This window comes from Antedon bifida, chromosome 7, assembly GCF_963402885.1.
Source record: "Antedon bifida chromosome 7, ecAntBifi1.1, whole genome shotgun sequence".
Classification (NCBI taxonomy): Eukaryota; Metazoa; Echinodermata; class Crinoidea; order Comatulida; family Antedonidae; genus Antedon; species Antedon bifida.
In genome coordinates, this window is record NC_136232.1 from 15,577,559 (window position 1) to 15,604,833 (window position 27,275).

The window sequence follows — 27,275 nt, forward strand, 5'->3', positions numbered from 1 at the left end:
TATATTACAAATAACATAAGAAAATGCAAATTTCAACCATTTATCTAGAAACACTAAACAGAAATTACATTATTCCCCACAATAATTTTTATGGAAACAGCAAGAGCAACCTTTCAACCATGCCTGCACCATGGGTGCTTATGAAGCGTTACCATCGGAGTTATAGCTCTTTGAAAAACATACAACAATTCCCATGTATGAAATTCCTGAAAACACCCCTAAGAAAAATAATGGTATCTCCTAAATTCAATATTGATTTACGTAAGTTTTTGTTTTATATTAGAGCAAGATTGGTACAAAAATATTTCACAAAAACAATTCACAAATTCTTTTTCGTTTTTCATAGATGCCATATCTAAATAAGGGCAAAATTCACATGCCAAAATGGTAAAATTTGCATTTTTTGAATCACACACCTGTTAACATGGCAAGCATTAATTAAAAAAAAAAAATTTAAGTTTTGCTATAATTTACCTAAAGTGTGATTAATTACCAAAGTATGAAGAAAATTCATTTTTGGCATTTGGCCACTTTTTAATGAAATAGGTCGATATGTGTAGTCAACCTCTCTTAATACACATTGTATCTTTATTTGTGTAAATATATTAACATAATAGACGTTCATTATTTTATTGATTAATATTATTTTTTCAGTTATTTTCCGTCCTCATGTTTGGTATAGGCATAATACTGAATTTCGTAGTCATTGTCATGTTTTGTAAAAGCTTCCGACTGGAAAACAGTGACTTTGTTGAATCTGGATTCTTGCAGTCTCCTATTGTTGAAGTAAATATGATTGCAACTTCATCCTCCTTGTTTGTACCTCTTGTAGGCATACACCCCTTGAAAATAATTACATAAAATTAACAATTAAAAATACCAAAAATAACAAAACATAATGTTAGCATAATGTACTTCACAATATTTCATACTATAAGCCATAGTCAGACATTATTTCGGCCTAAAAGTGGGCCGAATCGTCACGTCACACTTTTAAGCGGTAGTATCGGAATTGGGGTTTAGGAGGAGATAGAGGAACACATTTGGCTTAGTTCTATTATAATAAAGAGTGTTTCACCGAATTTAATTCTAAGGGCCTATCTATTCTGTTCTTCCGTTTACCAATCCAAACAGCATTTTTATAATGTAATGTCATTTCAGATATTTCACAGAAATAAAATTGTACTGACCGCTGTCTTAATACTTTTGTCGTTACCAACATATAAGACAGTATCATCTGGTGATTGGCTTATTCTAGCTTCTATGTTGTTTTCATTATTTTTAAGTTTATTACCCTTATAATCATCTTTGATTCTTATTCTAGATGCCATTACCTTGACAACTAAAATAAATAACAGAGCAAATAGAGGACATGTTTGTCTAATACCTCTTTCCATTTTAAAATTCTTTGAAATCAAACCATTGTTAACTGTGACACATTCAACGTTTTCATATAACACTTTTACCCAGTTACAAATGAACATTGATCCAAAATTATTATTTTTTAAACATCGAACATAAAATTCAACATTTAGACCATCATATCCAGGTGATTTATTTGTTTCCATCATTGAAGAGCCTTTTTACATTCATCAATAGTGACGTAACCTTCACAAGTTTGCTCTTTCTGAAAGCTTGTTTATATTAGATTCACAAAGGTATGTTTTGTTTTGTTCAGAGTTTATGGCATTGTTTGCATGTAAACGAAATGCTGTACTTGTTCTTTTAAAATATCAGTTGGGCTTGTTGCTAAGCTCCCCTCTTTATTAATTAAACTTTTTTTTAAAGGGAAATATTTTGTATTTCGCTCGCCTTCATGAAACAATGTTTTAATATATCTCATACGGTAATAAATATGAAATAGGTACACAATGCTTTCTTATACATACACAATTATTAAAATATAGTAAAGTAGTATAAATTAAAATACTACCAATATTCATTTTTAATAACCTCTAAAGACAAAATTTGTCACACACAAATTTGCCTGTTGCCATCAAAACATTCGTGTGAAATAAAAAAAAAAAAAATCATATTTGATTTCTCTCAACACATATGCAAAATTTGAAAGAAATATTTGTTTAGTCTACCACTATTTTTGTTATTTCTTGTTATTTGTACAAACAATGTAAAGTACGAAATATTCGATACCAAAATTTCACTTGGGATTCAATCGACCAAATTGATCAGTACGAGTAAATTACGATAAACATTTTGTCAGAGCAGTAAGAGTATAGTTCTATTCCTTTCCATCTCATATTTACAGGTTTGACAGATGAGGTTGATGAAGGACGATTTCTGTGGACAGATGGAAATCCTCTATCGTATACAGACTGGGCAAGAAAGTATGGGTTAGTTCATACTCATCCAATTACATGTAGGCTACAGTTTTGTAAGATACAGTACTGTACAAGTTGAGCAACAATAATTAATCCCAGGCATGTGGTTCCATCGAAAGTCCTGGTTATCATTATAATTTGATAATAGATCTCTCAATTAAAGTAAAAAATCAGTATATCATTAGTATCAACAGCAAGTCAATAATATCGAATGTATTAAGAAGAAGGTGATTTTTAGAATATTAAAAACACACCATTTTTATTTATGTTCAAATTTAATTCATTTTTGTTATTTAGGTCGGATTGGAAAAATAGTCAACCAGATGGGTTCACGTCAGAGAATTGTGGGCTAATCGTTATTAAAAATATACATTCAACTAATCACTGGCACGACGTACCGTGCGCTAGAGAACATACCAAACGTTATATCTGCAAGAAATTAGCGTTCGTTAATGGTAAGTTAAATTTAAAATAAATACAATCTGATGAATCTCATTAGATAAACTCACATACCATACCGGTAACAAATGTCACGTGGGACAACTGCATCCTTTCCAGTAAGATGATTTTAACCAATATTATGTTTCAATCAGGTGTCTTTAATACGAACATACGGGCACCTAAGGAACCAACAGTAATCGAATATGGCAAGTATCATTTCTAATTTTTCATTATACCTATAAAAACAAACTTATGTTACAACGTACACATTGAATGTCGTACTTACAATTAATATCCTGCTACTCTCAGTAAAAATCATTCAGACACATAATTGCTTAAGACTATTGAATCTCTGTAATGTTGAGCCTGTCGCATTATATTTAAAATACTTTAGATGTCTGTAATCTGTCATCCCACTAAACTCACATAATAGAACATTTGTTTCTGCCATAAGTAGTATACGCTGCATAGCAGCTGCACATTCACCTGATACTTCGCTCGCCGCCTCAATGGGAGGCGATAACGATACAATCGATGGGGGTTTATTTCTCGCCTGCAAGCTAGGCTACTCTTCGCCGTTCGGCCGAGTTTATTGAAAATATGACAGTTATTGCCATATTTTAGAAGTTAATTAATTTTTATAAAAAAACATGAACGGTACAACTGGTTGACACATGCGTAATACTGTCTCGTACAATGACTGATGACGAAATATAATCGTAAAAAAATGATTAACATGAAGCCAGTTGACTAGCCAACCGACTTCAGGTTGATCATTTTTTACTTTAAATTACGATTTTCTCAGGCATTTTTTTTTCATCCAATTTTCGGTCGAAGTGAATAACTTTCATGTGACATTAAAATGCCCTATTCAATAACATTTTTTCTAACAATATTTTTTAAGGAGGACAATATCTTTAACAAAACATTCAGTTCTTGATTTTTTTTTTTAAATGTTGGGGTGAGGGGTAATAACAATACCCATAACTACAGTTTTCATTTAATTCATTGCATAGTTTTTATTTCATGTAGCAAAGCCACCTTTATTCACCACGAAAATATCAATAGTGGTAATAATAATAATGGTATTAGTAATGATAATATAGTAGTAGGCCTAATAGACTAGGCAAGCATTTTGAGTGAAACAAATTGCAAACAGAGATTTTTCTTTTTTAAATGGTCACATTATGTTGAGGAGATCAAAATTTGGCATCACACCCCTGTCACTCATCCCGATGATATGCAAATTAGCATAAATATGCAGATTAGATTGAAATTACAGGGTTACCATATCCGAAAAAACTACTACAAAGAGAATTGATTTTTCCCAAATTTATTCAGAATATATATATATATATATATTTATATGAAACATTTTACGAAAAAATGACCGGAAGTACAACATTTGACCCTCGACCCCATTTCTCAATGTTTGCATACATAATGTGACTAAAATGTCCGTAGAGACTTTGTTTTGCCCTTCAATGGCCAGCGTAGGACCGCTATGTAATTCCCAAAATCACACCTTTGTCACACCTTGAAAGAATGCAAATAAGTAAAACAAGTTAAATGAAATATGCAAATAAGGGGATAAAATTAAAATTGTCGTCTCATATATCGAAAATCACTAATAATAGAGAGATTTTGGGAAACCTGTATCTGAGTCAGTTGAAGGCAGAATAAAGTCTCTACAGACATTTTAATTTCATTGTATATGCCGCATTGAGAAATGGGGTTGAGTGTCAAATGTCGTACTTCCGTACTTTTTTTGTAAAATGTTTCATTCGTCTTCATTTCATAGGGCAAATATAAATATATACATTCTGAATAAATCAGTGAAAAAATCAAATTTCTCTGACTAGTAGTTTTTGAGATATGGTAACATATAGCATATTGAGCTAATTTGCATATCATCGGGATGAGTGACAGGTGTGATGCTCAAATTTTGATCTCCTCATCATATGTGACCATTTAAAAACAAAAAAATCTCTGTTTGCAATTTGTTTTACTTTAGGCCGTTTTTTAGATAGATTGCCTAGCCTTTAATGATAAAAATAGTAATAATAATAGTATTAGTAGCAGTGATAATAGTAATATTAGTAGTAGTAATATTAATAATTGTTAATGATAATGATAACAACAAAAACAACAACAAATCATCAAATAAAAGTAATTTATTCATGTACCAAAATACATGGTAAAAGCAGCTTTATTTGACATAGGCCTACGCCATTATTTTTTATTTTGAAAAAAAATAGCTATTTTACATAAATAATAGTTGGTTGTGAAATTGTACAGCATCACTTTAATGTTTGTTCGATGTGATTTGCTATGTTGTTTTGGAGGTTTGTGGTGTTTAGGAATACCCGGTTGGGCACATCCAATATACTTTTAAAAATAGGCCTACAGTAATTCTGTTTGTACTACCATTTGCTTCCCACGATTAAATGATGTTGCTAACAATTGGCCCTCAGTTGCAATGAATTCTACTAGTCCTAACGATTCCAAAATTGAGAATTAAAATTTTACTCACCCAACTATATTACTGTCTGATTATTTTTCTTGTTGTGCCTATTTGAGTGTTTTATCATGTGCAATTTACACGCAATCTGAATAAACAAAAGTATGAAGTAAGTAAAATTAACCACTTCAAGTCCCACATTATAAATGGCCTTATTTCGTGAAAATGAAATAAAAATTATGATCTCACAAAAAAATATAAATCTAATCTAACAAATCGTATAATCATTTTTAGGTTATGACAATTCCTGTGGAGGAAATCATTTTAGGTGCGAAAATGGTGAATGCATCTTACAGACATATGTCTGCGATGGACATTCAGACTGTATTGACAACAGTGATGAACTATATTGTGGTTTCAATGATTCACAAAGTATTGGCATAATCAAATATTTCAAATGTAAAAGCAGCTTTGAAAATATTTCGGTCAGCCTTGTGTGTGATTTCATCGTTGATTGTATGGATGGTTCAGACGAGGAAGGATGCGGTAAGAATTATCAAAGTTTATTGTTTCTGTAACATTTGGAATTACATGCGTAAAAGTTATAACTATTTTATGTAAGCTTAAACGTACATACTTATGACGCATTAGACGCGTTTAATGTTTAATATTCTTTAGAAAAGGAGTACATTTACTACAAAATACATTTCAAGAAAATATCTACAGTGTCATTTTATCAAGATTGATGACGATTGCGAGATGTTAAACCAGAAACGCTGCATAGCCATAAAATGAACGGCTAGCTCTCTTTGCAGTTCGGTGAACGCGTTCTCGTTCATTCTCGTTAAAACGGATGTTCAGGGACACATCTGGCACGTGTGTAAAAAACCCACTACATCTTTTGGTAGAGTAGGGGTTATCTCCATTGTTTTGGTACAGCCAATGTCGATATTACACCTGTTCTGGAGGACTGGATCATACATGAAGTCATGGTGGCCAACCTTCGGACACGAAAACGACATTTCCCACACATGATTAAGGAAGGAATATCTTGAAGAAACAAATACTATTTTTATTCAAAACGTCATTATATATCAGAATTACAGTTGCCTATTATGTATTATGCATGACCTATTAATAATAACTAGACTATGAAAAGTGTATTATGTGAATAATTTCAATAAATATTTTATTAAGTACATTCGGAGTGTGAAGGCGGCGAGTTCCGATGCCATAATGGAGAATGTGTTCCAGAATCGTACAGGTGTAACCTTCTTGAAGACTGTACTGACAGTTCTGATGAATTAAGTTGCGGTAAGAATTAATTACAATATATTTCTTTACAATACAATTATTGTTTAACATATGTATTCGGTAAAATGCAGACAAAGGGAAAACCTTATGACGTACAAACTAACGAAAAGCCAAAAAATGTAATTTAATTAGTCAAATTATTTTATTTATTCTTTCTTTGATTTTCAAAGTGGTTCAGCAGCTTGTAAATTGTTATAATGAAGACATAGTGCAACAGCCATGAAGGCTGGTATAGTCAAAAGATCTCATGGAAGATTGGCCTTATTTCTGGCACTATAATACTGGTGACACTAACGATCAGTAAAGTAGACATCTAGTTGTGCACAGCATTGTGCATACAAGTAGCAATTGGATACTCATTTAAAAGTGTTACTACGCCCAAACTGTGAACGATATGCTAAGCATGAGCATCAGCTAATCAAGTGATGGCTCTAATTTCTTTGAGTTTCAAATGATAGATATAATCTATTACGACGATTTAACGTACAAGTAAAACAAGAAGAAACAGTTTCATATAAATTACATAAATAGTACTTGTGTATTATGTTTTTAGATGTATGTAACAACAGTTTCCAGTGCTACGATGGGACTTGTCAACCAATGAGTGCCGTTTGCGATGGTTACAAAAGCTGCAGTGGTCAATATTGGGAAGATGAACAAAACTGTGGTATTGTCTAATACATTTTAATTAATAATCTATACCGATTTATAGCTTTGTTTGCAAAATTTATTATAAGATGATTAAAAAATAATGTTTAATATTTACGCAAACATCCAATTAGTTCCTTTATTCTCGATAGTATGACATATTTAATAAATGACTACTTAACTTTTCAAAAAAAGCTCTTCTATTTTCTTGAAGTGTGTGTACAGTAAATGTATCTATAATCTATGGAAATGTATATACTAAAAATCGAATTAAAACTGAAACATGAATAACGTATTCACATCCTACTCATACATAAACTTCATTTTCTTAGAATACCACAACCATCTATTTAAATGTCAAGATGATGATATACAGTGTAATAACGGGGCGTGTATGCAAAATGATAGCAGATGCATATACGAGTTGACTGTTGATGGTTTTCAGAAAGGTTGTAGAGATTCAACCCATCTCAGATACTGTGGTATGGTATTTCCATCCATCTTGTATTCTTACAAAACAAGGCCAACAGCCAAGTCGCGTGCTACAATGCATAGTGATACCGGACCGACAGACAGACCGACAGACAGACCGACCGACAGACCGACATAGTGAACTATACTGACCGAAATTACTGAACATGTTTAAAAATGTTGAAATGTTTAAAAACATTTATATTTTTTTAATTTACACGTGCGTAGCCTGTCACTTTTGACGTGCTCGTATAACGTAATTTCGAGTTGAAAAGTAAGTCAAGAAAACAGAAATCGGGCAAAAAGAGTGCGCAATTTTGTAAACGCTTAAATTGCCTGAAACGTACTCTTATTTCATCGAAAATAAATTTTGAAAATTTTAAGCGCGCGTACGCATGCGTTACATGCGCTACGCACGTAATTGTATTGCCATATGATGATTTATGCCCTGAAATTTATGAGTACCAAATTTTATTTAATTGTGATTCATGGTTGTGAAGATATGATTACAAACGTGATTTCGTTAAATCGTGCGTAGACCGCGTAATTTTTTATTGCGCACCGTGAAAACATAACCACATCGATTTCTGGCCATAAGGAATATTCTGTGAAAAATTGACTTAGCTAGATTAAACTGATATCAAGATAAGGTCAGAAAGCGATAAAACGCATAGTGATACCGGACCGACAGACAGACAGACCGACAGACAGACAGACCAACCGACCGACATAGTGAACTATAGAGTCGCTTTCACGCGACTAAAAATTGTTGGTCGGGCATGGAAATGGACCGTACCATTTATTTTCAATAGGGGTATTTTTACTTGTGGTAACAAATCCAATTTTGGCCAAAGTTTCACAACGTCCATGGTAGGCTAATACTTGATTTGCGTTGTTCTTGATTATATATATTCTATGGACCTTGTGTGAATGGATAAAAGGCAAAAAACTTTGGGGAATACATTTTTGTTATACTGATGTTGTCACAAAATTTGTATTTTTTCTGATTTCAGGATATGTTATTTGTAAAGTAATGTCATAAAATTTGAACTGAATTCAAATTGAATCAAATATTAAAACCGAAATGTAGAGAGTAGACATTACTCTATACATTGATATAAAGAATTACATTTTTGAGCAAGAAAAACTGTAAGCCTACTTATGGCTATATTTTATCAAACTCAACCCAAAATTGTTTAATAATCTAGAACTTAGTGTTTTGTTAACTTGTGTACGTACATATTAATAGCTATAAACATGTGCATAACGATGCTTAAATTAATCAGAGTATAGGCCTATCATATATTATATATATATATATCAGAATTTTAGATATATTAGTCATATCTTAAAAATAATATGTTAAGTTTCAGATACGGAAATGTTCAAGATAGGCCTATATTGTCCCCCTGAAAAAAATTGTTGTTGTTGATTATGTCATTTTAATATCATACAGTAGCCAAAACAACTCAGTCACCATATACTTTATCGGAGTGAAAATCTAAATTATGATCTAATCGGATACTACAAAGGATATTACGTTTATAATTTACGGTCCCTTTCTTTGTTTATGCAAAAAATAAAGAATACTAAAATCAAACATTGAAAAGTCATTTTGTAGTTTTAATCAGGTTATTTAAAAAATAATGATTAGCTTATAAAAAATAAAAAACAGTAAATCAAATAAAAACCCATTGAATTTCAGACAATGTTTATTACTCTTTTTTAAAATTATGATTTTTTTTTTTTTATATTTTTCGTTTCCATCAATTTTTTTGTCAAAGTTAACAACTATTGTAACATTAAAATGGCTTATTCAATAATTTAAAAAAAGTGTGGGGGGTCATTTAAGCCTTCGACCTTGTATCTCCAGAAGAAAGCCCAGATTAAATGTTATTTTAAAGTTGAGGCCACATTTATATTTGTACCTAATACATTCTTATTCAAAATACTCAAGTTTAAGATATAAAATAATGGTATATAGTGTAATAAATTGACCTTTGACCTAGACTCCAAAGGCAAAATTAAATTAGTTATTCTGAATTTTAAGGATAATGTTTGTATGTGTTTAAAATATTCTTTACAAAAAACTTAGTTATTAAAGAGATAATTATGGAAAAGATTTTCAAATGGCAGCCATTTTGAATTTATGGAAAATAAGTAATTACTAATAAACAACCCAGGGTAGATTTTAGATACTAATATTTATGTTAATCTTCCTCTGGCCAACAGAATAGACCACTTTCATTAGTCTAGTGTAGATTTTAGATACTAATATCTATATAGGCCTATATTTGAGTATGTTTAGTAATATTTCTATATTACAAATAACATGAGAAAATGCAAATTTCAACCATTTATCAAACATTACACCGAAATTACATGATTACCCACGATAATTTTAATGGAAACAGCAAGAGCAACCGTTCACCATGGTTGCTTTTGAAGCGTTACCATCGGAGTTATAGCTCTTTGAAAACCATAACAAAACACCCCTAAGAAAAATAATGGTATCTCCTAAATTCAATAATTGATTTACGTAAATGTTTGTTTTACATTAGAGCAAGATTGGTACAAAAAGATTTCACAAAAACAATTCACAAATTCTTTTTCGTTTTTCATAGGTGCCATACCTAATTAAGGGCAAAATTCACATGCCAAAATGGTAAAATTTGCGTTTTTTAGGGTGTGGGGGAAATCATACATCTGTTACCATGGCAACCATTACTTTTTTTCCCAAAAATATTTCAGTTTTGTTATATTTACCTAATGTATGAATAATTACCAAAGTATAAAGAAAATCCATTTTTAGGCATTTGGCCACTTTTTAATGAAATTTTGTAGTCAACCGCTCCTAACAGCCACCAGGTGTTACGTTATCTTATTTAGAATAAAAACAATAGGCGCTATTTATATTCAGCAACAGCAATTTAAATTGTCAGATTCGAAAGTTCATTGTCTACAAAACATTGGACATTCTAAATAATTTGGGACGATTTTGAAGTTCCAACGGTCAGTTGATAAGATATTGAGATAATCCAAATTTCGGGTCATTTCTTTAATAATGGGAGAGAATTTTGACACTACAACTGTTTATTTACACTCATCGGTTACCAAGATATGATCTAATATGGGGACTTTTAGTATGCTGTTCCACACAACATTAGGGAACTTTCCGACAGTGCACTACATAATGCTATAAATCTGCTTACACTTTGCAACGTCTAGTACATATCAATATGTACGTTATGTTGTGCTGCTCGCAGCAATCACTTGCACTTGGCAGTTTCCAGTTTATATTAAACCTACTGATGCCCTAATGTCTGAGTAACGGGCCTATTCTTATTTATTATATTACTATAATCAGGGAATTGTAATTACAACTTCCTGCTGTAATCCCAGTTACAAACACTACTATTTTAAACATCAATTTCATGTTCTGTGACTGATCATTTTAAAATAATTATTTGTGTGCATAAAAATGGAATTAATTTATTGTATTCATGACCACTGTACTACGAAAACTAGAAGGGCACTCAGAGAGCGCAAGCCTCCGCCAATGCCACATATCAATAAATAATAATAATAATTAAGGCTGGTGATCATTATTCCAAATGTTTTATTGGGGAGGTGTGGGATGTTGGGCGTTTATTCAAATAAATACCATAGGCCTAGTTGAGACAAAATAGCGCGCACTTATACAGACCTGCCAGCTTACTCAACAATTCGGATATCGGGGTTTCACATTCAAATTCTCATATCGAATATCTCTAGAAAAAAATGCTTATCTCACAATGAAAATTAATCTCTTTTAATATTATATAAATTGTTTCAACATTTTTTTTGTAACGTATACAGATTATTTTGAATGTTCAGAAATGACATTCAAATGTCCACAATCATATTGTATACCTCACCTGCTACGATGTAATGGTAAAAAAGACTGTCCAGATGGAAGCGATGAAGATGACTGTGGTAACTTGAATGCTACTTATTACCATCACATGTTACTTAAATTTTAAGCTATAACTAAACTATAGGCTTAATTTTAATAATAGATCATAGAAGGTGGCATACAGTATTTGTTGTTGCCAACCATATTAACTATGAACGATCATTCTGATTGTCAAAATCAAAGAGCTTTATATAATGTTAAATCTTATTTCTTAGATTTGTTTACATGTCCAGGAAGTTACAGATGCTCAGGTAGTGTTTGTATTTCTCAAGATTATGTGTGTGACAACATTAACCACTGCCCACAAGGAGACGATGAGTTATATTGTGGTAAATATACTTCATTTAATGGGCTATTCATTATACATCCGAGTTTAATAGGATTAAGTCGAGCCGTATCAAGCAATATTGAAAGTTTTTTAATTAGGGCCCATAATCATTGCTATATTAGTGAATAAAACAAGATATCGTGAATGACACCGAATAGAACATGTACTCTTTGAATAACTTATTTTTTCCAAACCAATATATGATGTTTACCTTAAAGGCTCATTTATATCAACGACATTTATATCGACGACAATGAATAGATAAATTCACATGCTCTCTAAAGAAAAAACAATTCACAAATGTTTTCATCCTACAACTAAATAATAACCATTGATATTGTCTTTGATGAAAAGTCAATCAAATTACATCATGATCAGTAAGAACAACATCGTTGTATCGTAACCATTAGGCTATTCTTATTAATCATGGCGTAATTTAGATTTTTGAAAATATTGTTTTCATCACAGACCGTAGGCATATAAATGGTTATTCTATACAGTTCTTGTATTAAACTTTTCTAATTTATTTTAAAAAAAAATGTAGGCCTACATACATCTATCGTCGTTCGTTATAGCCTTGTATAGGCCTAAACAGGCCTTATAATATTGATATGTTTGTTTATACAGATGTTGACTGTCCCGATGAGTGCAACTGTGTCGGATATTCCGTTTCTTGTGCAGGAGCATACTGGAATTCCAATATGGCTTCTAAACTACCAGAGAAGTCAAGGGCTTTGTAAGTTTGACATTCAGAGTTTAATTGACTTAGCTTATATGTTTTCGTAATTAAACCCCAACATTTTGTATTAAACGAAATTTTGAAAATGTGTATGTGTAGAGGTTGTTGAGAGAAGAATGCATGGAAGTTATTTTGCTAATGTTGACATTACGAAAATAGTAGTTTTCATTAATTATTATTCTAATTAAATCTTTTAGGAATCTTAGTGCTATAGAACAAAATGAAAGGAAACGGAGAAACACAGACCACATCAATGGAGCAACACTCAATGATGTCATATTGACAGATATTAATAAGTTCAAATTACTATTACACCTGTTAGTAAATTTTAGTTTGTTAAATAATCTAAATGTCTGCATAATCACCCAGTTTGCGTATATATCTAGAGACAATAAACAGCCGTGTAGTTTCTGGAATTTACTGTGTATTGATTTCATTCTTTTTTTTCCAAAGTGATTTATCAAATGTAGGTTTGGAAATTATAAACCCAGGAATATTCTCTCAATTAAATAATCTTCGTACACTGTAAGTATAACTTTAAATTAACATGTTTAATTTAAGATATGCACAAAATATTTCTTCTATTCAGTGACTACATTATCATACTTACAATGCACGTTACAATGTACTATTATGTAATGTGTTTATTTATACAGTTTAAAATGTGTTATAAATTCAACTTGAGATAATACAAAATGCACAAGTATAGGGCTATATTAAAATATAGCAAAACCATGTTTTAATGTTGCATTAGTATTATTATATTATTTTCATTATTATTTAAAATGTATGTATATTTTATCTAAAGACGTCTGTCTGGAAATAGAATTACACATTTACGTAATGGGTCGTTCATTGGTCTCAATCAACTTATCAACATGTAAGTACAATAGACCCAAATACGTAATGTTTTGTTTGCATGTTTAGGCCTAATACATATAAAATTATTACGCCCTTTGAGCCGTGAATGGTGCAAAAAGTCACATTTGTGCAAACAACCACATTTGAGCAAACATTTTGCCCTCAAATGTGTAAATAACCACGTTTTTGCAAAACAAATGTGCAAATCTGTAAATTCGTAATTCACTAATGCAAACATCACGCGGTTAAAATGTAAAACCGATCAATTTTGATGTTAAATTTTAAAAAGAAATTCTACAAATTTGCAAGTCATTTTTTTCTGTCATCTAAAATATAATTTTATTAGAAATACAACGCGATTGTATCAATAATAGCAGATCAAAAGAGATGACGTGGATCAATTGTTTTTCTTTTTTGTCAAAGAATGAGACGGGGTCTTGTTTTCCTTTAAAAAAAAGAAAATAGGAAACTTGGGTCAACATTTAAAGTAATATGTGTTATAAAAACTAATCAACATATAGTGAGTATGGTATAGGCCTAATGTTTTAAATATTTCTTTAACAGAGACCTTAGTGGTAATCCAATACACACAATCGAAAGTGGTACATTTGTAGGTTTGCATAGCATTACATATCTGTGAGTATATAAATCAAGTATTGAACTATTTAGGCAAATTAGACAATATGAATTCCCACAGCCTAAAAATAATTTGTTTGACTCTTAAAATATATAATTTATGAGCTTTAAAAATAGTCCAAGTCCATTATGAAATTAAGAGTAAAACAATTTTTTTTAAAACAATTTCAAATTTATAATTTATATCAACATAAGAGATATACATTTTGAATCCCTCTAGTGCTGTTGACTCCACAGCCTCTTGTGGTAGTTTGTTCCAAAGACGGATGGTGTATGAAAAAAACATACCCTTGTACATATTTGTTCTGGTTTTGGATATTCTGAACCTCTGGCTGTGACCTCTGGTGGCTGATTTCACAAGGCTGTTACATGAAATATTCACAAGGTTTTTGGAATAGTCGCCAAATAAATGAGCAGATATGGTTTGTTATAATGAACCATATCGCTGTATCGATTCAATAGCATTGGTGATATTTTAAATTAGGTTAATATTTTGACAGATTCTTAGAAGATATGTTCTTGAAAAAGTTACCACAAAACGCATTTGTCGGTATGACGAGATTAACATATTTGTGAGTATCAAGTGTTTTATAAATAACAGTGAATAACCACGATGCAATTTGGTGTTAATTCTGATATGTTTCAGACAGTGTATCGTTTTATACTGTTACTGAACTTCTTTTTACTTTATACGGTATTATACAAATAATTATTACAATTACAATTAGTATTGTATGAAATCTTTATTATTGTTCTGTGGTGCTTTTGTGGCGTTAGCCACTATTTATTCATTTTCACTGTATATAGATCTATATGACACATAGGAGGCACAAATCGTGATTCTAGTGAATGCTCATGAGTGTGATGGATAATTTCAAGAGGTAAACAATTGTATTTTTACAGGGCGACAGCAATTGTTTGTACAATCCTACGAATATAAATTAAAACATTCATTATTTGTTTTCATAACATCTATAGATTCCTGTTATTTATTCATATTGAATGAAAGGACGTAGGGCTAGGCTATATTTGATTCAGATTGAAAGGTAGCCTACCTAGGCCTTGGCATTAATGGTACTTTGTTTTCATGGTTTAAAAGTTATCTTGGCGGTAGGTTGCAGAGAGTAGTAAATGATGGTGCCACATCCAATTCTCTCACAGTCATCTCAGGCGTGCCTCAAGGTTCCATTCTTGCTTCCCTGCTGTTCAATATATTTGTAAATGAAATACCAAATCTCTTTCAAAATTCCAACTGTCTTATGTTCGCTGACGACCTCAAAATTTACAAAATTATTACCACTACTGAGGACTCCGTTGTCTGGAAAGACTCGGTACGTGGGTTTCCGACTGGAAAATTTCCCTGAAGTCCGAGAAATGCAAAGTCCTATCTTGCTCTCTTAAGAAAAAACCTATTATTTTCGCTTACTCTGTTCAAGAAGAAGTCCTTGAAAGTGTAAACTCCTATCGGGACCTCGGCATTTTCATCGACCGTAAACTGACATTTATTTCACGCGTTGATCATGTTGTCAGAAAGGCCAATAGGCTGCTTGGGCTGATGTGGCGCAATTCCTCATCCAACCATCTTTCAATTTCTGTTCAATTATTTACAACTCACTCTCTGCTTCTCAAGCTCAAGATCGGACCAATAACAAGTTCTTGCGCTTTGTCGGCCCAGCAGCCAACCTGCCTCCTATTGTTTCCCCGACATCTAGGAGAGCAAGACAGGATTTGCACTTCCTGTATAAATGTCTTACTTCTAAGTTTGATTGTAATCTTGTTTCGTTGTTTTATTTTAATGTTCCTGTTCGTAATCTTCGTAGTAAACCCTTTCTTCATGTTAAATATTCTCGTGTCAATGTTTGTAAAAATGGTATTTTCTGTAGACTCTCGTCATTGTACAATTCATGTCTTTTAAAAAATAATTCTTTAGATATCTTTAACTGTAATTTCTCTCAATTTAAATGTATTATTAATGACATTATTTAAATAATCTTTACATTTTTGTATATATTTATATTGGCTTATATTTTATAGTTTAGTTATTTTATTTTCAACCTGTTATTAGTGTTTTACACTGTTGGCTTGAAATAAAGAATAAAAAAAAGGATAGGCCAGTATAACTGTTTGTTTATAACATCTAAAGAAGGTATTTACTTCTATAGCCTATCTGACTGCATATTTTGTTTGTTAGTGTTTTTTAGCCGGCATCATCATTAAATTTAGTAATTTTCATCGTCACTCGAGACAGGGCAAAATTTCAACCTTAGATTGATCGCTATTTTGTTAAGTTAAGTTAGGTCGGATGACACGCCAAAAATTGTTGTTATGCCGGTCGCGCTGTCAAGGCTGCATTATTCTTTATCCTATTAGGTTAAGCAGACACTATAAAAAAAAAATTTTTTAAATAAATAACACTTTGATAGGTGGGTTATTCTGGGCAGATGATGTGTTAGTTGCCAATAACGAACATGAATTGTCAAAAATGCTTGATCTGGCAACATTATTTGCTAAAAAATGGAAGTTAAATGTTAACTTTAAAAAATCCAATGTTCTGGTTTTTGGAAAAAGAATTGACAGTCATAAAAAATGGAAGCTAAGGAATAGATTTATTGTTGAAGCAGAGACTTACAATTACCTTGGTGTTCATATTTATAGGAAACTAAATGACAATGTACACGGTTCCAAAATGTAATTACAAAATGCAATAGGCTTATAACTTATATCAAATCGTTAAATGCAATATTAAATTTTAACAGGGTATAATATTTTGTAGAAGGACAATCGGTCTACCTGTAATTTAACACCAAACAGCTGATCCGTCCGATCAGTTGTTTGGTATTTGTTAAATATAGTTGATATTGATAAATTAGAAAAATTTACAATTGCAACTGGCTAGATATATCCATACATGGCAATAACTGTCGCACACGATAGCTTGCGTATAAAATATGTTAATTGAATCGTACACATGGAATCACATCGTTGGCCAAAGGTTTTGCTTAATGCTTTGCTTCAACTTAATCAAATCAGAATGATTTTCGTTTTAAAATGTTTAATTGCTTAGGCCTACACAATACTTTTCTAAATGTGGATTAGACAACTTATGTTGTCTAAGATTAAAGAACGTGATTGTATTGATTGGAGGAGTGATCTTGCATTAAAATCTTCACTTTTAGATCAAGTTATTAAAGAAACCCTCTGCCCAGAAAAATATTTACGTGAGCCATTAGACTTCGAAAGCGCATAGCGCACATACAATTTAAATTGCGATCTATGATACGTTACCATTAAACAGACATAGTTCAAGCTGGTCAGATAAAAGCAATAAAGACGGTCTATGTATCCTATGTAACTCTAAATCCACTGAAGATCTTAGACATTCCCTTTTTTCATGTCCTGTGCTCCAGAATATTAGACTGGAGGAATTGGCAATGCTCAAGCATAAAATCTATCAAATACAATTGATGTTTGGAACCAATTTAATAATGGAACAATAGACCAACATTAAAGTATGCTCTTGGTTCGTCTGTACTTGATCTTCCTACAAATATTGAAGTTGCATTCGATAGATTTTGTTTCACCAAACGGGCATGGAAAAAGAGAAAGGAAATCAACAATTAAAATTATTAGTTCTTTGTTTTTTAAATCCTGTATTACTTTTGTTAATGTTATTTTATATATCTTGTACATAATTTAGTTTAAGTTTCCTTGGAAATAGGCCTATTGTTAAATCATTTTTTTCTCTCTAACTTTTATTTTATTTACTCTGGACGCACCTTCATTCAAGAAGTGTGTCACTGTTTTAAATGTGTAGCTTCCAAATAAATTATTATTATTATATCATATAGAGGGCGTGCATATATCATGAATATTTATGATGCATGCGTGACATCATGACGTCATACTTGCAAAACACATTTTGTCATGCACGTTCGCAGTGCAGATCGGAGTTACAACAGTACTCTTTTTCTCTCGATGTTGTTGTTGAGTTGTTCGTTCGTCTACTTCAGATATTTTAACATGTAATATACATACTGGCTGCCTAGTCGAAGATATAATCTCTAGACTATCTACGCCTATATATCTCCCCCTATGGCTTTTGATAAAATACTAATGTGTTATGATATTGGTTCATTGAAAGTCGGTCGGATGGTTGAATGGGCCTGGGTCTCGCAATGTAATGCTGTAGCGTTAGGCTAGATTTTGTTTTTTTTAACTCACCATCTTCTTTATTGACCATCGTCGTTTTTCCTTTCCTAGAGGGATTTTTGTTTTTTTTGGATACGAGGGGTTTTTTAACTTTAAAAATAGGCGGTGGTATGAACAGAAAATCTATCTTCATACGAAGTCTTTTAACATCAAACATAGGATCTTGGATCACATCAATTAAGCATCATATCAGTTACATACATGTGATACAGTAAACACTGGAAATTGGAGAATGATATTTCCTGAAATTCAGCTTTTAATTATAAATGAACTAATTAAAAACACATGAATTAATAATTGTCATGATTTCGCACCAATAAATATTAATCAAAATGTGTACGAGGTCATTTTAAGAAGTATAACATAAATAATAAACATTTAATGTGGACCACAATTAAAGTATGGAGTTTATAACTCCATGATTAAAGTAAGGTAACAACTGTTCTTGATGATTCTAAAGGTTATATGTAATGTACATTGGATGTAAAAAAATATTTCACAAACATAAGCAACATATAGGCCTATATTATAACGTTTTTATTTATTTATTTTTTTGCATTAGCTGTTCCAAAGATTTTCCCATGTATAATAGGGAAAAATTATTGTTATGTCTGAAATTACAATGTTGACTAACATGAAACATGTATGTAATTTTTTCAGAAGGGTTAGAACACTAGTGTCAATTTCGATAAGATTTTTATAAATTTTGCAGAACTTTACTGCGAACCACCAAAACGCATGGCATCTATGGGACCATGTGTCCATAATTCTAGAACCGCGTTATACTTTGAAACAAGCGACTCGCTATACCAGCATCTCTAGACCTCTCAATTTCAAGTTATCGTCGGATAATAGGTTTGGTCAGTGGATTGTCACGTATGTTGGTGAATCTGACTGTAATGACAAGGCATCTAATTTTCATCAAAGAAGTCTTCCTGAATAATTTTCCGGAAGAAAATTACCGATAAACCATGGATGACTCATAACGTCAAGCGAATTTTGGATAGACGTAATGAGATTCTTGAAGCTGGTGCTGCAGTTTAATGGCGCGAACTGAGGAATTCAGCTAAAAAATGTATACTGAAAGCGAAGGAAGCTTTTTATCGAAATTATATTAAAGATCTACGAACGAACAATCCATCGACATGGCATAAGAGTATCAAGAATATATGCAATCTTAGATCTCGACCTTCCTCCTCCTTTCCTGGTTTGTCTTCCAAAGAGAGTATGGAAGTTATCAACAATCACTTTTCTAAAGTGTGTTGTGTGTTACCTCCTTTGGACAGGAACCAACTGGCAGCATTTATGCCAGCTTCTAGTCCTCCGTGTATCTTTTCTGGTCAAGTTCTGAAGTTGCTCAACTCTCCACAGATCGGCAAAACAGGACACCATGATGATTTGCCCATCCGACTAATCAATGAGTTGAAGTTGAGTTGTCACCGCCCCTTGCCAACATATATAACGCTGATTTAGATCAAGGCGATTTTCGAATAATTTGGAAACGTGATACCGGTTCCTTAAGTAATAAATGGAAAATCGAAGGATGATTTTAGACCGATCTCACTCACACCAATCTTTGATATGGTATTTGAGACTTTTATTGTGGACTGGGTACTTGAAACATATTTTAATTCTGTATATTTTGCGTAAATTCAATGCTCCTTTAGATGACTTGGTATGTGTTTATACCACATTTATTAGGCCGTGTTTAGAGTATGCTTGTTGTGCCTGGCATAAGAGTATTGAGTTAATTCAGAAAAGAGCTTTACGTCTCATTCTCGGTTCAGACTAAGGCGAGAAGAGATGATATGTTTCTTACATTTGGGAAGAAACTTCTTATATCTGTTATCCTATTTCATCGTATTCAATATCCATATAGCGTTATAGAAGTCTAGGACTGGAAGAGAATATTTGTAAATTGGCAGACTGCATTGAAAATAATTCAACCGCCAGATTCTGCGCACATTTGTATCGGTGGTCAGCACGTATTTGTTTGTAGATATGTTTCTGACCATGCGTAGAATGAATTTCTGATTCCTAGTTGCTTGTGGTGCGTCAAGGAAGCAAACACACCGTATGTTCGGGAAATTCCGTCATATGTGGGTCGTCGATTTGTATAATGATTGTTTTGCCGGCCAAAAAATCATAATTTTGCGTATAGTTTTGTGTTTCTCTCTAATCTCCTGTTTATCTTCATTTCCGTACGTCCGAAATATTAGACTTAATTGTAATACTAGTACTATTATTTAAACAAACCCAATTTGTGTTTAATTATGTAACATTAGAGTTGAGGGAAGGGAAAGAGGATAGGTACAAAGAGGAACAATTTTTTAATATATTCTTTATCCACCCAGTAACGAAATATTGTTTTCATAATTGATACGCCTATAAATAATATACCACTAAATACAGTAAAACATTAGTGATTTAATACTTTGTTAAAACTGTCACTGTCGATTGAAATAGTAAAGTACATGTAGCGATACACTACGACGTTTATATTTGTATTTAATACAAACATTGAGAAGCAACCGTCAGTAATAAAGTTTATTTGTATATTATGTGTTTATAATCTAACAGTAGCGGCTACCCACACTCACAGTAATAAAGTTTTTTTGTATTTTGTTTTTTTTTTATATCTAACAGTACCAACACTCACAATAAGAAATTTGCGATTCAAATGGCGATCAAAAGTGGTTAAATACCTATTTACAGTATTGTATAGCATTACAATACTATTTATGTTTATTCTCCAAGAGCCCATAAATTTACCTACTTGTGTTAAACCATGGAAGTATACGTCCATGGTTAAACCAAATAATTTGGAATGTTCCATTCACCGCAAATCAATACATTTGTATAAATGTATATTAAATCTATCAAAATAGTATTTTTTAAATTTTTTAACATCTTCAACATTTTAATGCTGTACCCAAGCTGTTCAACCGGTTTTCAGCTATTAAAAACAATTATCGTAGGAGGAGATAGGAAAATGCGAAGCATCCTCGTATTAACATCCACTAGACAGTGTATACCACGATCGGGAAACACCCCTATTTGGGGCAAATCGTTGAACCTAAATTCGCTTTAATTGTCAATAACTAATTATCTAACTCAATTTAATTAGTAAACAGGGTTACATCAGGTGGTTAAAATCAGTACCGAAAGTACGAACCAACTTTACATACCATCGAGTAAACATTCTAGAAATAACGCGCGATTTACCAAATTTTGCCCTTACGTAAATTTATATATAGATGTATTACATTCTAAAATAAAGTGTGCGATAGTTTCAGTGCCATTATTGCAGAGTGCACACACATCCGTATTCGTGGGTGACCATGACTGTTTCCTACCTTCAAGGTTTAGAGAGTTCGATCTCGCCTTAAATTTCAAACAACTTCTTTTAAAATCATATATAAAGAAGGTATGGTTCTAGTATTGGTTTATTCTTGTACAATGTATATTGTGTCAGAGATGATTTTGATTGTGCTCTCTTTTGCCATTCGTTATTATCGATATCTTTGTTCTTGCATGTCAATAAAACAAATTCAGATCTTCAAATGATTGGTCATTTGGATCATTCCAGTTTAAATCATAAAGAAAATACAGTGCACGTTACCGTTAAAATGTAAGCTTAAAAATTAGGTATGTACGAGTTGGTGTGGGTACGAGTTGGTTGAGGTACGAGTTAGCCAAGTTGGGAATAGGTATGCCTACGAGTTATTTTGGGTACGAGTTGACCACTTCTAGCATAGTAGGGCCAGGCCTACTCTTCACGATAGCGCCCACACGTTGAGCCTTGAATTGAGTTTGCTTAGCTAGGCCTAAATGCTAAGCCTACATTTTTACATTTTCTTTATGATTTAAGTCGTAGCCGCTACTACAAGTTACAATAATAATTATTATTACTAAGAAATCGAATAATACTGTAGTATTACAAACAATTAAGCTACCCTCTAATTAATAAAGGAACGATCCATTGACAATCTGGGTTTTCTAGTTCCATTCTGGAACTAGAAAACTCAGATCTTGATATCTGAGTTTTCTAGATCTAGAAAAGTTAGATATATCTTATATCTGAGTTTTCGAGTTTTCTTGGGGCCCCAAGCGATTCGATATTAGCTAGTAAATTAAGTAGAGAACTAGATTCATGTACTGTATATGAACGGTTAAGTTGGGGAGCCAGAAAGGGTTCACCTGCACCCTCTAGCAAACTATGCCAACAATGTATTTTGCTTCCTTATATCAATACAAATCATTTTTTTGCTATTGGCCGAAAAAAATTGGAATTCTTGGTCAGTACAGGGGCTAAAGGGTCAATATGGTCAAAGTTAAGACTTTGCGTAACTTGGTACCTACTTGGTCTATTGGAATATTGTTTGTGCCAAAGAAGACCCATATTTCTATTCACTGTAATGAGCAACTTTTGCCAAAAGTGGACGGAATTCGGCGTCGGCGAAATTGCAGATAGCCGAACGGATCGGACGGCCACTCAATAGAATCAGCCGGACAAACCTAATCATTTCTACAAACCCGCCTTGCAATCAGGGTTTCAAATTTGTGGAGTAAATCTAGAAACTTGTGCATTATTTTGCGTTTGCTAATTAAACAAGGCCAACAGCCATTAAGTCGCGTGCTACAATGCATAGTGATACCGGACCGACAGACAGACGGACAGACCGACATAGTGAACTATAGAGTCGCTTCTACGCGACTAAAAAGCTACAATGTGACTGATCGTCTCCGACAATGATTGGTTCGCGAGATAAATTTGAGCGGGGCCAATCAGGCTCGCTGTTCGCCGGCTGGTGCTTCATACACAGATAATTACAAGCTTAGTTTCAAAACTATCATTATCATTAATACTTATCTGTTTATTTGCTACGAACCACCTGTTCAATGAGGACAGCAAGACTGGTAACTGCGGTTGATATGGGCTTCTGTTGACGCCTGCAACGGATGCCCTGACAAAGCTCCCGAAGCTTAAATGTGACGAATAAAACCACAATTTATCAACATGAACCAAATAGCTCTTTTGTCCATGAAATTAAGGACCGCGACTAATTCTGTTTATGTCAACGAAGCTGTAGACTTTTTAGTGAGAGGGTTAACTTAGGTTTAGTTATATTTAGGAAGTAGTTCGGCTATCTTTCACATAGGGTCCCCAACTTATTTACGAAAACAAAATTGCCGGATATTTCTTTGGTTGGGGACCCCTCGTGAAACGTCACAAACTAAACTGGAATATTCATTAGCCATATCCATAAGGAATTGAGCTAACTACAATTCGCTAATGCAAACGATTTCTGTCGAGCCGTCTGTGTAGTCTAGTGGATAATACTATGGACTTTTGAGGTTTGACTCCCATGAGCTACTTCTTTTACTTTATAGTGAGAGAGAGATTATTTAGAGGGTTAACTTAGGTTTAGTTATATTTAGGAAGTAGTTCGGCTATCTTTCACATGGGGTCCCCAACTTATGTACGAAAACAAAATCGCCGGACACCCTATTAAGCAATAAAAGCGATTTTTCATGCGAGCTTGGCATTGGCGATTGAGGATGCCATTGCCGGAGAACGACTAGAAATAATGTATATATAACCTTAAATATGCAGTTCAAATTACACTTAAACGTGACATTTTCAAAACTCTAAATAATATTTGAACTTCTAATTTAATTGTTTAATGAAATGACATTTTTATTTGGTTAAAATGGCTGTGTTAAAAGCGGCGTTTGAATGCGAGGACCCTAGCTAGGAAGGCCTATGCTGTATCACCAGAGCCAAGCGATGAAGAAGGGCCATGCGCCACGAGACAGGAGAGGGAGAGAGACTACCGGTCGTCGCGCAAGGGTGCATAACTAAAAAACGGCTATATTGATTATGATTTTACGCTCTAGAGAACACAGGATATTCGTCGTCCTCCCCTAACCGCCATGTTTCGTAAAGTCCCTACAGTGGCGGATCCAGAGGGGGGGGGGGGGGGGGGATGGCGTACCCTCCGCACGCCCCTATAAATCTGGAGAACAAAAAATTATCCTACCATAAGGGAAAAAAACTTGGAAACAAAGCGTAAAAAAAGAGTATAGTACTTTCACTTTTGATTAAAACATATTGTTTCAGCGCCGTGCTAATTTACTGTTTATTAGAGGTCACCATTGCTCTCTGTAAATTTTAAGAATTGCGAAATGAATTGCCTATTTTCACCTGAAAAATACACGCATTTTGGTCCCTGGATGTAGCATGATATTGACGCGTGTATCGTACCCATACTCGGGGCACGAATGATTCGTACGAAGGACACCGCCATACAACCGCCCGTAGACCTACCTATTGGTTAGATCGCTGGCAGTCAGTAAGCATAAATAAAAGTGTATATACGTCACGTCAAAAATGGAACGCCGTGGTTACCTACAGATTATCATCATAGAGGATATGTTAATACTGTAATAATATAGGCTAGTACACTAACTGAGGTAACTGTGTACTGTAGTATACATTATAGCAACCGATTTTTTTCTAGGCCACCTACCCAACTGTATCAATACCTATTTATATTTATATATTTAATTTAATCTGGGGCGTCATTTAACAAAGTTGGCTTCGCCATAGGTCCTGTCGACGGCCCGGCCCTGGACAAGCACCTTTTCCGCCATGTGCAAACGCTGACTTGCGCGAATCGCCCTGTTGTGACGCTTTTACTAAAAATAGGCCTATGGGGAAGGTGTTACCCTTTAATAGGCTAGTACCTCAGTTTTCAAATTTAAAATATCAATTGTTAATACATGTCTAATAACGTGAGAGTGCCATTTCCGACCATCTAGAGGTGTTACCGCCCCTGGTCCCTATTATATTGATTCTCTTCTAAACACGTAACGATTATTATTATAATTATCAATTCTTGTGACATAATTATATTCTTTTGTATTATATAACACTTTTATTAAACCAAGATAGTTTTCACGAACATGTGCTTTGTATTTTAAGGTCATTGAGAAACAGTAGTTTGGAGACAATTGCATCCGGGACATTCAATAGTTTGAACCAAACCACTGAATTGTAAGTTGTTTAATAATAACTATATCTATCTAATAAAGTAGGCATAGGCCTATGCATAATTCTGAGCTAGACAAACAAAATGCAAAAACTTGTGTAAACAATTCTGTCTCGGTTACTTCCATAGCTGTCTCAGATACTTTTCGGAACGTGTACTGAGTATGGTACAGCGGCATTCTTCCATATCTGTCTCATATTAGCATATTCATGTGTTTTACACAAACTCCTAAACTAGTCACTTTCAGTTGTCTCACTAGTATTGCGCCCCTCATAATTATTTCCCTTTTGCAACTTATCCTACGTTACTAGCCTACAATACTATCTTTTATTGTTAATAGTGTGTGGTTTAATTTAAATAGACCTACATTGTGCTCAAATTCAAGTTTCAATTACCAACATTAGATCGGTTACTTCATAACACTTCCGCCTTAATATCTCTCACTTAGGTACTTTGTCACAAAACCTCGCCAATTTAATTTAATCGTACAGAAAAATAATTACAAATTCTATCGTTACTTTAATAAAAAATGTTTCTTTTTTTCATTTATAACTCGCGCATTCCAACAAAGTTTCCCATTTAACCATCCAATACTATCTAGCAAATAAATAACCGGTAACAATAAACGAATAAATACAAATATATTACAAGTTCACTTTACTATACTTCAAGAGATTGAATTTATCATGACCTTCAATTATCTTACATACTCCACAAGACTACCTTCTATCCTAGATACTCTACCCTAATTCCCCTACACTGTATTTGCATCATCGTTATACTTTACAATAGTAAAGTCCCATTCAATTTCAATATCATTTATTAGCTATCTATCACGTCACAAAATATGCTCTTTTGTACTCACAAGTGTTCTGGTTTCACAAGTGTTTTTGATTATTTCATTAGTCAAACTGTTCTTCAATCCTGAACAACTCAATTGAGAAAACCCTATAAGTCAGGGAGTTAATTACTTTTCCCGTTATTTTTCCGCTTAGCAGTTGTCCACACCCAATCAAGTAGCGCCACACTCAGCTTACTGCTTACTCCTTGTTTTCACTTCGCGTCATCCCCGCACACACTTTATATTATGACCCCCTCATACGGTACAACGGTATAAAACTTTAAATTTGTGACATATATTTCCAAATAAAATTAGGTTTATCATTATAGATCTAACCCCCGAGGTCACTTGCTGATACTATAAGATATAAGTAATTCAATGCATGTAGTTTTAAAAATGTCTTACTATACTATGATAAATGCTTTCAAAATATACCATGATGTACACAATTACTATTTAGCGGATAATTCAAGAATTCCAATTAATTTTCCAAGAAAAAATCTAGTGAAAGGTTTCACGATATATAGGCCATCATGGTATTTTTCTCAATGTAACTTTCAGAGTATCAAATTCAACAATGTAAAGTATTGCTTCTTCTTATAGGGACATATCTAAGAATGAAAACTTAAGTAAGTTTGGGGAAGACGTATTTCAAGGACTGGATGGTTTGGAAACTTTGTAAGTAGACCTAAATAAATGAATTGTTAAAGATTATAATTTATTATGTTAAATTCAACATAGATACTTTTATTTAGTAAATTCCCATTTCCCACATTCACGAGTTTGTCTACGAATGAACACGATTTTACAAAAATCGTATTCATTCGTACTGAAACTACGACGGTCGCACGATGGAGATACAATATTGTTACGAATTATTACAAATTTTTAAGACTGTACTACGAAGTCATTACGCATTAATACAATTTTTGCCCGATGTCAATCGTTTTGATCATCTGTGAAGTTATTTGAGGATC

The 27,275-nt window shown here is 33.0% G+C and overlaps 1 protein-coding gene across 1 annotated transcript in view; it reads left to right on the forward strand.

Moving 5' to 3' along the window:
* LOC144849168 (uncharacterized) overlaps positions 1 to 27,275 on the forward strand; it is an 88,775-nt gene that overhangs the window by 56,518 nt on the left and 4,982 nt on the right. Inside the window, exons 26-42 of the mRNA XM_078706192.1 lie at positions 2,267 to 2,351; positions 2,637 to 2,794; positions 2,933 to 2,986; positions 5,536 to 5,787; positions 6,439 to 6,555; positions 7,109 to 7,222; positions 7,536 to 7,685; positions 11,533 to 11,649; positions 11,845 to 11,958; positions 12,585 to 12,693; positions 12,894 to 13,013; positions 13,150 to 13,221; positions 13,505 to 13,576; positions 14,122 to 14,193; positions 14,694 to 14,765; positions 25,391 to 25,462; positions 26,902 to 26,976. Of these exons, the coding sequence (XP_078562318.1) occupies positions 2,267 to 2,351; positions 2,637 to 2,794; positions 2,933 to 2,986; positions 5,536 to 5,787; positions 6,439 to 6,555; positions 7,109 to 7,222; positions 7,536 to 7,685; positions 11,533 to 11,649; positions 11,845 to 11,958; positions 12,585 to 12,693; positions 12,894 to 13,013; positions 13,150 to 13,221; positions 13,505 to 13,576; positions 14,122 to 14,193; positions 14,694 to 14,765; positions 25,391 to 25,462; positions 26,902 to 26,976 (1,825 nt within the window). The remainder of the gene's footprint in view (positions 1 to 2,266; positions 2,352 to 2,636; positions 2,795 to 2,932; positions 2,987 to 5,535; positions 5,788 to 6,438; positions 6,556 to 7,108; positions 7,223 to 7,535; positions 7,686 to 11,532; positions 11,650 to 11,844; positions 11,959 to 12,584; positions 12,694 to 12,893; positions 13,014 to 13,149; positions 13,222 to 13,504; positions 13,577 to 14,121; positions 14,194 to 14,693; positions 14,766 to 25,390; positions 25,463 to 26,901; positions 26,977 to 27,275) is intronic.